Source organism: Cebus imitator, unplaced genomic scaffold, assembly GCF_001604975.1.
Source record: "Cebus imitator isolate Cc_AM_T3 unplaced genomic scaffold, Cebus_imitator-1.0 Scaffold61, whole genome shotgun sequence".
NCBI classification, from domain to species: Eukaryota; Metazoa; Chordata; class Mammalia; order Primates; family Cebidae; genus Cebus; species Cebus imitator.
Window position 1 is genome coordinate 4,904,459 of NW_016107376.1, and position 13,172 is coordinate 4,917,630.

At 46.7% G+C, this 13,172-nt stretch overlaps 1 protein-coding gene and 1 pseudogene across 2 annotated transcripts in view; both read left to right on the top strand.

Annotated features, from left to right (window-relative positions):
• The window catches only part of FAM171A1 (family with sequence similarity 171 member A1), a 151,000-nt gene extending 140,490 nt beyond the window's left edge, over positions 1–10,510 (top strand). Inside the window, exons 6-9 of one of the 2 annotated variants that reach the window (XM_017529795.2) lie at positions 2,944–3,060; positions 6,066–6,180; positions 7,556–7,748; positions 8,073–10,510. In XM_017529795.2, coding sequence (XP_017385284.1) covers positions 2,944–3,060; positions 6,066–6,180; positions 7,556–7,748; positions 8,073–9,242 — 1,595 coding nt within the window. In that variant the 3' untranslated portion in view covers positions 9,243–10,510. Of the gene's footprint in view, positions 1–2,943; positions 3,061–6,065; positions 6,181–7,555 lie in introns of both variants that reach the window. The other variant, XM_017529794.2, reaches the window with a different exon arrangement.
• Positions 9,479–13,172, top strand: part of LOC108305183 — a 40,667-nt pseudogene continuing 36,973 nt past the window's right edge.

The following is a 13,172-nucleotide window of genomic DNA, read 5'->3' on the forward strand; positions in this document are numbered from 1 at the left end:
CTGGACTGTGGGTCTTCCAGAGTGAACTTGGGGACTCATTAGGCAGATGGGGTCTGTATATGTGGTCACCCACAAGGCTTGTCCCAAATGTAATGCGGAGGGTTCTTTTTGTTTTTGTTTTTTGAGCTGGAGTCTTGCTTTGTCACTGCATTTTGGTATACAGTGGCACAATCTTGGCTTGCTTCAACCTTTGCCTCCCAGGTTCAAGTAATTCTCCTGCCTCAGCCTCCCATAGTTGCTGGGATTACAGGCACCCACCACCACACCCAGCTAATTTTTTTATTTTTAGTAGAGGTGGGGTTTTTCCATGTTGCTCAGACTGGTCTCAAACTCCAGACTGCAAATGATCCACTGCCCTCAGCCTCCCAAAGTGCTGGGATTACAGGCGTGAGCCACTGCACCCAGCCAGTGTGGAGGTATTTTATAAAGTCTGTTTCAGTTGCCTATGGTGTGTTGTAGAAGGGAAAGTCAACTTGGGGAGAAAGGCAGGAGAAAGACAGGCGTGCACTCATGAATGAGCGGGACTTAAACTCAGCTTCCAGCTCTCACCTCTGGGTCCGGTTTAGGCTAACCCAGAATCTGTTGTGACAAGCAGTGACTCAAGAATCTAATGTGGGGAAAACAGCAAACCAAAGAATGCACAGCCATTTCCTGGCTGATGCAGAGAGGCTGAGAGCATCACTATAGGCCAGCTTTGGGGAGGGGATCTGATGTGTAAGTCATGAGCTGAACAAGCGCCGAGCCTGGAGCAGGACTAGAAGCAGTTGCAGACATTCTCTACCTTCGGGGAAACTTTCTTACCATCAGAAAAACCCTTTTTCTTACTTTTAAAAATTGTTTTTTGTAGAGATGGGGTGTCACTCTGTTGCCTAGGCTGGTCTCAAATTCCTGGCTTCAAGTGATCCTCCTGTCTTCGCCTCCCAAAGTGCTGGGATTACAGACATGAGCCACCATGCCCGGCCCCTTTTCCTCAGTGTGTCAAACGTCTTACGTTGTTGCTCCCTTAGTACAGTAGCCCTGTAGGACAAGGTGATCTCTACGAGGGTGTGCTTCGGGAAATGGACCAGAACCGCGCGTCCCTGCCCTCATACCCGTTTGCAAAACCTTGCTTACATTCTGCTGTTTCTGAAGCCCAAACCCGCTGCTGGCGCAGTGATCCATCCTGTGTCATGGGAAGGCAGGGATGCCAAGCCCTCATTGATGCCCGACCTCTCCCACCTGCCCCCTGTGTGCCGCTGGCATGTGAGCAGAGGAGTGGCTGCCAGGGGAGACATCACCAAGGGTATCTTTCCACCCACTGCATTCGAATGTTGCTATGGCAACTGATAAGGCCTCAAAGCAGCCCACGTGTTGTTTCTTTCTTCAGGGGGGGAAAAATCGACTACTGCCACCTCTGCATGAGGTGCGTAGCTAAGAAAGGCAAGCATTTGGGTAGAATACAGTCATGCATCACAGGATGATGATTGGCTCGACGAACTGCATATACCATGGTGATCTCATAAGGCTATAATTCTGTATTTGTACGGTACCTTTTCTATGTTTAGATACACAGATACTTCCCATTGTGTTACGGTTGCCTACGGTGTTCAGTGCAGCCACATGGTGTATGGGTTTGCAGCCTAGGAGCAATGGGCTAGACCATGTAGCTCAGGTGTGTAGGAGGCGGTACCATCTAGGTTTGCATAAGGACACTCTGTGATGTTGGCACAGCGAGGAACAATGAATTTTCAGAATGCATCCCTGTTAAATGACACATCCCTGCCTTTGGTGCGCAGCTGGTCTGTTTAGGCCTTCGTGCCACAGGGCTGCCCATGTGGCCATTGCAGACGGGGATGATTATAGGAGGGAAGTGAGCTGCACAGAAGCCCTGTGCATGCTGCTACATTCCATGCTGGTAGGTCGGGGTGGGTGCACGTGGGCCGTGTAGAGGTTCACCCAGCCTCTCCCTTGCCTTCTGCCCACAGCTGCCATTGCAGGCCTCAGAGCAAGGCTCTCTGCAAGTGAGCCCGGTAGAAGGCACCCATTTTTGGCTGGGAAATAGCCCAACAACCTTGGGCAAGTTCATCCTCTTCAATGAGTCTGCTCCTAGAAACTTCACAAAGTGAAAATGTAGTCAAATGCTGGGAATCAAATTTCTAGGAAATGCAGCACGATACAGCAGAAGAAATAGCACAGCCCTGAGGTCAGGCGGCCCCAGGTTCTGTTGCCACTCTGCCCTCTGCCACCAAGAGGCCTTGGAAAAGTCAGCTCACCAGTCTTCAGTGTTGTGGTGTGAATTATAGACAGCATCTGATAAGATGCTGCAAATAGCTGGTGCGTAGCACGTGCTCCTTACTCTCAAATGCTAGCTAAATGAATAACTGGAAGATACAGCAGAGACCTTGACTTATGTGGTGTTTCCCCACATTGGAACAAACTGGAAGCTTTTTAAAAATGCTCACTGAAGCCAGGGTTACTGGGTCAGAATTTGCAAAGATGGGATCAAGGGATCCATTTTTTCAAAACACCCCTAGGTAATTCTGATATAGCCAGTCTGCAATTCTGGATAGGAAATTTGCTCAAGGACAAAGAGCATGAACAGAACCAGATTTCCCCCTCTCTTTTCACTCTCACCGGCCCCCATCATGCTGCTTTTATTCTGCTCCTGAGCTTCCAAAGACTTCTGCTAAAAGCATCTGTGTTTGGAAGGAGGGGTGTTTGATAAAGTGGCTGAAAGTAATTGAATTGAGAAGGCAAAGGAATAGTAAAGTTGCTCATCTCTCCCTGAAGGGAAATTGAAGACCTTCTCCAGAAAGCTGTCTGGGATCCCTAGAGGACACTTTGGCCATCTTGGTTATCTTAAAGGTCATAAACATGACATTTAAGATGACTTTTACAATATGCTTAAGCCTTACCAAGGAGCTTGGTATGCTTGTGGCTAATATCTCTTTCTCAATTCCACAGGAACGTGGCTAAAGAGCGGTCTGGGTCTTGTGCACCAGGAAGGCAGCCAGCTGACGTGGACGTACATTGCCCCCCAGCTGGGGTACTGGGTGGCCGCCATGTCCCCTCCCATCCCAGGTAACACGGAGCCAACACTTGCAATGATGCAGATCAGTTGCCTTGGTCTTTGAGGGTTCGAGCTAAGTATGCTTCTGAAAACAACTTCAGCAGTTGACAACAGTTAGTAAGAGATCACGCCTTATTCAAAAATGGTTAAAAGTCTGAAGATGAAATACTGTCAAGAAGGTATTTCACGGGAGTGGGGGACTTCTGATTGGACATTTTCCATCTAGGGTAAGAATAATGCATAGAAAATAGTCTTGTGGGCCTGTTTTGTTCAGACAGCTGCCATAGGGAATTCTTCATCAAAAGCCCACAGAGACCAGCAAGACCTCCTCCCTAATTCCTGAAACAGCTGTGGCCTGGTGTAGGCGCACATGTAGGGAAAAGCACGCCACGGAGATGCTAGCAGGAAGTCACCACTGGGGGCAAAAAGGTTGGTGGGCATTTCCAAAAAGGCTTAAATGCAAACCAGTTGCTTTATATCTAAGAGAATCTTCCCCTTTGGTCTAGGATATGTGCCTTAAGGCATATCTTCAGAATGTGACTAATGGTTTATTTTTTAACCTATATTACCCTCATAAGTATTCTAGAATTGTTTGTGGGTTTTTTTTTTTTTTTTCAAAATAGTCATCTCAAGAAAATTATTTCCAGCAATGGTTGTGTTGCTTAAGCTGACTTTAGAATCTATATTACTTGGACCACCTTCCGCCTTCATTAGTGAATCTCTTCCCTGGTTGCAAATCTTTATGATTTTTTTCTTTTAAACACATCTGAAAGTCATGCACATTCAAGACTAGTGAATAAACTAGGTGACTGAGCTAGGTCAAAATGTGCTGTGATTAAAAGGTGTCTCTTGCAAATGAACCAAGAAGGCAGTTCTAAAATGAAAGCTCAAATACTTTAGTAATGGAATTATCACTGGAATTAGCACTTAGACTCACAAATTAACGGACTTGATGGAGGTCTTTGCTAAACAGGTGTCAAAAAATGTGTCACGTTGACTTTATATCCCTTTATAAGAACATTTATAAGAACTTTATAAGAACATTTACATTTCACATCTGTTTTAAAAGTAATGTATTTCCCTTGCTGGTATTGTTTTTATAGTGACATAAGCATGAACCACTTACAGAAATGCCCATTCTCTGAATCTGAAATACATAGATTATGACTGAAGAGGAATAAATGAAGGAAAAGAAACTTAAGTACCAAAATAAATGCCACAAAGCCCATTTTAAAGTGAACTTTAATTTTAAATGTATTTCAAACAGTCTCAGCTGTCAGTTTTCCCATCATGCCGTAGATTAGTCTATGCTTTTGCTTTCTTTGTGTGTTTTGGTATTGTTGTTGTTGTTGTTATTTGTTTTTTAGAGACGGAGTTTCACTCTTGTTGCCCAGGCTGGAGTGCAATGGTGTGATCTCGGCTCATTGCAACCTCCGCCTCCTGGGTTCAAGCAATTCTTCTGCCTCAGCTTCCGGAGTAGCTGAGATTACAGGTGCCTACCACCACCTGGCTAATTTTTGTATTTTAGTAGAGATGGAGTTTTCACCATGTTGGTCAGGCTGGTCTCAAACTTCTGACCTCAGGTTATCCACCTGCCTTGTCCTCCCAAAATGCTGGGATTATAGACGTAAGCCACCGGGTCTGACCAGTATATGCTTTTGTAAGGCAGGATGAAGGAACTGCCAGTTGTAGGTCCCCCTGAGAGCTTCCTACCAGTGAAGGAGGAGACTCAAAGCTATGAAAAGCATACACAGGCCAGGGCAGGGTAGCTCGTATCTGTAATCCTCACACTTTGGGAGGTAAGGTAGGATCTCTTGAGCCCAGAAGCTCAAGACCAGCCTGGGCAATATAGCAAGACTTCATCTCTAAAAAAAAATTTGTTTTAATTAGCCAGGGATGGTAGCGTTTACCTGTAATCCCAGCTACTTAAGAGGCTGAGGCAGGAGGATCCCTTGAGCCCAGTAGTTCGAGGCTGCAGTGAGTTATGATCATGTCACTGCACTCCAGCCTGGGTGACAGAGTGAGACCCCATCTCAAAAATACCACAAAGCATACCCAGCACAGCCTCTGAGGGTATTCAATGTGGGATACGTATGTCAGCCATCTCACAACCCACCTTTATTAAAATAAATTACGCTAATATTGGGCTTTCATGAACTCACCGGCAGCAAGAAAATAATTTCGGTTATGTTCCTTAATTACCTGTTTAAAAAGGAATTGAAGTATAGCTGTGAATTTTATAAAGAATTGCACTGTTCGACTGGGCATGGTGGCTCACGCCCATAATCCCAGCACTTTAGGAGGCCATGGCAAGCGGATCCCCTGAGGTCAGGAGTTTGAGACCAGCCTGACCAACATGGAGAAACCCCGTCTCTACTAAAAATACAAAATTAGCCAGGCGTGGTGGCGCATGACTATAACCTCAGCTACTTGGGAGGCTGAGGCAGGCGGCTTGAACTCAGGAGTTAAGGCCAGCTTGGGCAACATAGTGAGAGCACTGACTCTAAAAAATATATACAAAAATTAGCCGGATGTGGTGGTGCATGCCTGTAGTCCCAGCTATTTGGGAGGCTGAGACAGGAGGATCGATTGAGCTTCTGAGGTCGAGGCAACAGTGAGCCATGATTACATCACTGCGCTCCGGCCTTGGTGACAGAATGAGACCCTGTCTCAAAACAGAATAAAAATAAAATAAAAAGGTCATGTATTTCAAATGCAACAAATGCTACTAAGTGAGGCGTGCCTCTCCTCTTGGGAGGGGCCCTTGACATAACCACATCTTGTTTTTGAGTATTCAAAGCGCTCCCGGCCATGGGAGCTTGCATGCTAGTCATGCTAATCATTAATGCAATGCTGCTGGAACCCCAAATGCATTGATCTGAGGGTGTTTTCCGCTGACCACTACTCTATGCCCCAGCCAAGAAGAGTGAACACAAGACACTGTGTTCTCAATGAATGATCCTGATTTTGAGTTACAGGTGTTCAAAACTCTAAATGCCATTTTCTGACCTTCCAGGTCCGGTTGTAACACAGGACATTACCACGTATCACACGGTGTTTCTTTTGGCCATTTTAGGAGGAATGGCTTTCATACTTTTGGTTTTGCTGTGTCTCCTTTTATATTATTGCAGGTAAAGTGTTACCATTTTGGCAATATCATTTTTAATTTAGAATTTCCTGGACAGTTGATACTTAGAAGCATTGATATGGAGGTGGGTTTCTTTAATTTTTCTAAATTGATGTACTTTTTCTTCCATGAAAAAGTATCTAAGAAGTCACATTTGTGATCTAACTTGACAAATAGAATGTGTAGAGCATGCTGGGTGGATAACATTGCTTAGAAGGGGAATTATGAAAAAGAGTTTAACAATAATCATATGATTTATTCAGCATATTCCTAAACGCTGGTTAAGAGATGATATTCTCAAGAACAAAGCAGAACTCTTCTTATTTGGGCCGGGCACAGTGGCTCACACCTGTAGTCCCAGCACTTTAGGAGGCTGGGGAGGTCTGATCACATGAGGTCAGAAGTTCAAGAGCAGCCTGGCCAATATGGCGAAACCCCATTTCTACCAAAAATACAAAAATTAGCTGGACATGGTGGCCCATGCCTATAATCCCAGCTACTCAGGAGGCTGAGGCAGAAGAATCGCTTGAACCCGGGAGGCAGAGGTGGCAGTGAGCCAAGATCATGCCACTGCACTCTAGCCTTAGCAACAGAGTGAGACTCTGTCTCAAAAAAAAACGAACTCTTCTTATTTGGATGCTCTGTTTGTTGAGTTTGCAAGAATATTTATTGGGTAACTCCTTTGAAATAAGTAACTTGGCTTATAAAAGCCTCTAAGGTTAGCCATTTTAAAAGGCATTATAGAGGAAAATTGTATTTTTTAAAATGCAAAGTATTTTAGTCACACTTGACACTCCTTTAATAACTTAGTGACTTTTATAAGTCATAGAAAATGTATGGCATACATTTAATTCATTTGGGCAAAGGGCTCTCCAGACAGTAAAAGATGAAATCTCTGGATTATCCTACTCTGGGTTAAAATAAGGATAAGGGCCAGGCATGGTGGCCTAGCACTTTGGGAGGCCAAGCAGGGGAGGACCGCTTGAGGCCAGGAGTTTAAGATCGACCTGGCAACACAGGGAGACCCCATCTCTACGAAAACTAAAACATCAAAAATTAGCTGGGCATGATGGCGTGTGCCTGTGGTCCCAGCTACTCGGGAGGCTGAGGTGGGAGGATCACTTGAGACCAGGAGGTTGAGGCTGTAGTGGGCTCTGATCATACCACTGCACTCCAACCTGGGTGACAGAGCAAGACACTGTCTCAAAAAAAAGAAAAAAAGAATAGGGTGTGGGGTGAGAAGGCTTCTGGCTGCTGATGACTTGTTTTGTCTTGTTTCTCCCTGTGGAAATTGAGGATTAGGATTTTACCTGAAACTTGAAACTTTTCCGTTGTGAGAATCACTAATCTCTGGGTTTGGATTGTGTCTCTGGTCACAGGAGGAAGTGCTTGAAACCTCGTCAGCACCACAGAAAACTGCAGCTCCCTGCAGCACTGGAGAGTTCCAAAAGAGACCAGTCCACGTCCATGTCACACATCAACTTGCTGTTTTCACGCCGAGCGTCGGAATTCCCTGGCCCGCTGTCCGTCACCAGCCACAGCCGCCCCGAGGCCCCAGGCACAAAGGAGCTGGTGAGTGGGGTCCATTTGGAAATGCTGTCTCCAGGCGGCGAGGGGGACCTGCACACCCCCATGCTGAAGCTCTCCTACAGCACCTCCCAGGAATTTAGCTCCCGGGAGGAGCTCCTCTCTTGCAAGGAAGAAGATAAAAGCCAGATCTCCTTTGATAACCTCACACCAAGTGGGACGCTGGGGAAAGACTACCATAAGTCAGTGGAGGTTTTTCCCTTAAAGTCAAGAAAATCTATAGAAAGAGAAGGCTACGAGTCCCCGGGCAACAATGACTACAGGGCTAGTTACAACACCGTACTCTCACAGCCTTTATTTGAAAAGCAGGACAGAGAAGGTCCGGCCTCCACGGGAAGCAAACTCACCATTCAGGACCATCTGTATCCCGCACCTTCATCTCCTGAGAAAGAACAGCTGCTGGACCGCAGACCCACTGAATGTATGATGTCGCGATCCGTAGATCACCTCGAGAGACCCACGTCCTTCCCACGGCCTGGCCAGTTGATCTGCTGCAGCTCTGTCGACCAGGTCAATGACAGCGTCTACAGGAAAGTGCTGCCCGCCTTGGTCATCCCGGCTCATTATATGAAACTCCCCGGGGACCACTCCTATGTCAGCCAGCCTCTGGTCGTCCCGGCTGATCAGCAGCTTGAAATAGAAAGACTCCAGGCCGAGCTGTCCAACCCCCACGCCGGAATCTTCCCACACCCGTCCTCGCAGATCCAGCCCCAGCCCCTGTCTTCCCAGGCCATTTCTCAGCAGCACCTGCAGGACGCGGGTACCCGCGAGTGGAGCCCTCAAAACGCATCCATGTCAGAGTCCCTCTCCATCCCAGCTTCTCTGAACGATGCGGCTTTGGCTCAGATGAACAGTGAGGTGCAGCTCCTGACGGAAAAGGCGCTGATGGAGCTTGGGGGTGGGAAGCCGCTTCCGCACCCCCGGGCGTGGTTCGTCTCCTTGGATGGCAGATCCAACGCTCACGTTAGACATTCGTACATTGATCTCCAAAGAGCTGGAAGGAACGGAAGTAATGATGCCAGCTTGGACTCTGGCGTAGATATGAATGAACCAAAATCATCCCGGAAGGGAAGGGGAGATGCTTTGTCTCTGCAGCAGAACTACCCGCCCGTCCAGGAGCACCAGCAGAAGGAGCCGCGGGCCCCAGACAGCACGGCCTACACGCAGCTCGTGTACCTGGACGACGTGGAGCAGAGTGGCAGCGAGTGTGGGACCACGGTCTGTACCCCTGAGGACAGTGCCCTGCGTTGCTTGTTGGAGGGGTCGAGTCGGAGAAGTGGCGGCCAGCTGCCCAGCCTGCAGGAAGAGACGACCAAACGGACTGTGGACGCCCCCCCGGGGCCAGCAGCCAGCCCCCACCAGAGAAGATCTGCCCACGAGGAAGAAGAAGACGATGATGACGATGACCAAGGAGAAGACAAGAAAAGCCCCTGGCAGAAACGGGAGGAGAGGCCCCTGATGGCGTTTAACATCAAATGAGCTATCGCAGAGCCCCCTGACTGGAATATAAAATTGCCAAATATCCTTTCTCATGGAAGCGCGTACCTGTTCGTGGAGGAGACGGAACGGCAGCCCCGCCGTGGGACGGACGTGGACGTTGACTGCATTACCGTTTGCTATGTAAATGTTCGAAAGAAATTAAAGTTATTGCTCGGAATAAAGGATGACTTTGGCGGATGTCGCCCCTGCTGGGAGGTGGCTAAACATGTGTCCGAATGTCCTTCGGGGGACTTGACGTATCCACCACCGGGGACATTGAGAAGCCGCACGTGAGGTCACTACACTCTCACGATCACCTCAGTTCTCCCTCCGATTCTGGGAACAGATGAAACTCTTTTTGCATCGCTTGAATCCGTTTTTATCCCAATGATCCTACTGTGAAGCTGTCATTGCGAACTTAGGTTGGCACGCAGTGTCTCAAGGTATGCGTTCTCTCAAAGGAAAGCTATGCACCGCTGCTTCGTTGTCTGATTTTGCTTCGACTCCGCTTTGGTTAGGTTGCGTTTGGGGGTTTGCCTTTTTTTTTGTCGCCTAAATGCAGTTTGGTTGTAAAGACTTGATTCCTTTGTGTTCATCTGTTCCGCCTCTCCGCGGTTCATTTCAGTGTCTCCCTTCAGGAACTGCTGAGTGTCCTCTCTTAACATCCAAGCCTTTTAATGAAATCATACTGAAATTTGTATCAGCTAAGAGTCCTCCAGTCCCGGTCCCATTAACTCCAAGTGCCTTTTTTACAGTGACGACAGACAGTCCCTCACTTTTTGTTGTTGTTGGTTTTCTTAACCCCTTTAATGGAACTGCCTGAATTTTATAAAGTTAATAAAGGATGTCCCTTTTTCTTTAAACTGCATGCTGCCAAGTGCCATTTGGGGCCAGCATCCTCATTTCAACACAGTGTGCTCTCTAGTTATCATGGGTAACGTGGGTTCTGTTTAGCGGAGATAGACTAGAGGGCACTTTGGAGATGCCCTTCACTGCTCCATCCCTGTGGCACCGTCATGGTTTTATGGCTGTTTGTATATACGGTTACGTATTAACTCTGGAATCCTATGGGCTGATCTTGCTCACCCAACGTGGGAGTCTGGATTGAGCAAGTGGGCTGAATGTGACTATTAAAAAAAAAAAATTAAAAAAAAATCTTATGTACTATCCAAAAGTGCCAGAATGACTCTTCTGTGCATTCTTCTTAAAGAGCTGCTTGGTTATCCAAAAATGAAAATTCAAAATAAACTCAGAAGAAAAGGAAAACTGTCTTTGTGGTCATTTGAATTCATTCTCAGCCATTATGTTTCAAATTTGTTATTAAGACTATCAGGTCGAGCATGGTGAATCACACCTGTAATCCCAGCACTTTGGGAGGCCTAAGCGGGAGGCTCACTTGAGCTCAGGATTTGAGACCCCGTGTCTAATTTTTTTTTAATTAGCTGGCCACAGTGGCTCATGCCTGTAGTCCTCGCTACTTGAGAGGCTGAGGTGGGAGGATCACTTAAGCCCAGGAGGTGGAGGCTGCAGTGGCCATGATCACACCACTGCACTCCAGTCTGAGTGAGAGAGCAGATACTGTTTCAAAAAAAAAAACACACACACAAAAATAAAACAGTCTTTGTCATTGTTTTCTTGGTGGCAGTCTGAAATGCAGTTGTCAGACTTGCATTTAAAGACCCACCACTAGCTGGGCGTGGTGGTGGGCACCTGTAATCTCAGCTACACAGAGGCTGAGGCAGGAGAATCACTTGAACCCAGGAGGTGGAGGTTGCAGTGAGCCGAGATCAGGTCCAGCCTGGGAGACAGAGCGAAACTGTCTCAAAAAAAAAAAAAAAAAAAAAAGACCCACAACCTACACACCTAGGAATTTCCTCTAGGGTTAAAATCTATAAAACTCCACCTTTGTCTTTAGTTTTGTTCAAGAGCACCAAATAACATTTTGCTTTGTTTCAGGTAAAGAGGGATGTCTGCACTTTCCAAGAATCTGATGTTTTATGGTTAGTATTGATCCATCTTGGAAGAGCTTCAAGAAGATATCGTTAGAATGACCAGAATCCTCTCAGATGTGTAAAACTATTCATCAAAGTAAAACCATTAATGGAGGTGTTGGGACATAGACTAGCTGAAATAAATTAAGCCACCTATGTTTACAGTCAACAAAATCAGTATTTGTGAATTCCACGCAGGCAGAACACTAATCATGGTGGTTTTAATTATTTTCATTCTTTAGGTGGTGATGTCGAATATTTGGCCTTTAAGGGGAAAAATTGTTGAGAAGATCCTTGACAGTGGGACAGCTAACCAGATGGGAGCCTGGGGGGCTAAGGAATGAGGCATCCTTTGCTCAGGAGTGGACATCCCACCAGCAGGTGGCAGGGGCATCCTTGCAGGCTTGGCTGAGACTGCAGGGAGAAGGCATTGGTCACCGCCCCTGAAAAGAAAAAGGAAGTTGCCCCTCCAGGGAAGTCCAGGGCCAGACCTCGGTGAGGAGGGGTGATGGAGGAAGTGCTGGAAGACCTCTCTGCTGTCACTGACCCCAGTCCTTTGCTTTAAGGTTGCTGCCAATGGAATCACCTCCTTAAAACATCAGTTTCAGAGAAGAGCCTCGTTTAATGCATGTTACCTGGGAAAGTGAGGTAGCACATTAACTGTAAGTGCTGATCCTGAGAGATCTGGCAGGAAGATGGGGGTGGAGAAGGCTGCTTTGCTAACTTCTGATTAGGTGAGGCTCACCTGGATGGCCCCAATGTATTAAGCAGCCAGCATCAGTCACAACATGCCGTGTGCCTAGGACGACAAGCAGGTAGGTTTGCAAAAGGAGAACTGGGTCCACTGAAGATTTTTATTGCATTTTAACCGTTGTCCAAACTGGGGCTCAGGGGTTCTCATTTTCTCAGGGTGCCAGCGCTGATCACTGGAGTGGAAATCTCTGGATGTAGCACCGTGGCTGCAGACTTTACACATTCATCTTCTCTCCCCTTGGATGATGGGAGGGTGAACATAGTATTCCAAATCAGTTACAAGGTCTGAAGGACCTCAGCCGTCAAAGGCATCTTGCTCCTGCCCCCTAGTGGTGAGATTTCCCTACCTGTGACAGTTTAGTCCTGACACACAGCTCCCCAGGGCCATTCTGGGAAAGTAGGGGTGGGAGTGCACAGGGGTGAATCTGCCACTGGCTCTGTCCCCAGGTGAGGTGAGTGGGGAGAAGAGGGCTGAGGCTCCTGGAATCTCTACCTGTAAACAAAGCTTTGGAAACAATCATAGCATTCAAGTCTCAAAATCAAGGAAGGAATGTTTATTCTTATTTGTTTTAGGCTTAAGTTGAGGCTTAGTGGTTAACTGAGGTCGCTTAGCTAGAAACAGTGGTGCATGGCTTAAACAGCCAGCTCTCTTTAAATGAATGCACTTAAATTATAAATGTCCCTGATAAAGGATATATAGGACACAACTTACAAACGGAATACATAATCTGTATAATAAAATACATAAGGCCAGGCACAGCAGCTCAGGACTATATTCCCAGCACTTTGGGAGGCAGAGGTGGGTGTATCACTTGAGGTCAGGAATTCAAGACCAGCCCGACCAACATGGTGTTAGTCTCTGTCTCTACTAAAAATACAAAAATTAGCAGGGCATGGTGGTGGGCACTTGTAATCCCAGCTATTCAGGAGGCTGAGGCAGGAGAATCCCTGGAACCAGGGAGGCAGAGGTTGCAGTGACCTGAGATCGCACCAGTGCACTCCAGCCTGGGTGACAGTGTGAGACTCTGTATCAGAAAAAGAAAAAAAGAAAAGAAAAAAAAACGTAATATTATAAATTCCCTTTGATGATTGGTCCTCACAATATTTTTTAGATTTTTGTCATAGCCAATCTTGTTATGAATGACAAGAATGTAGCTCTGACATGATTTTGTCTTTTTTTTTTTTT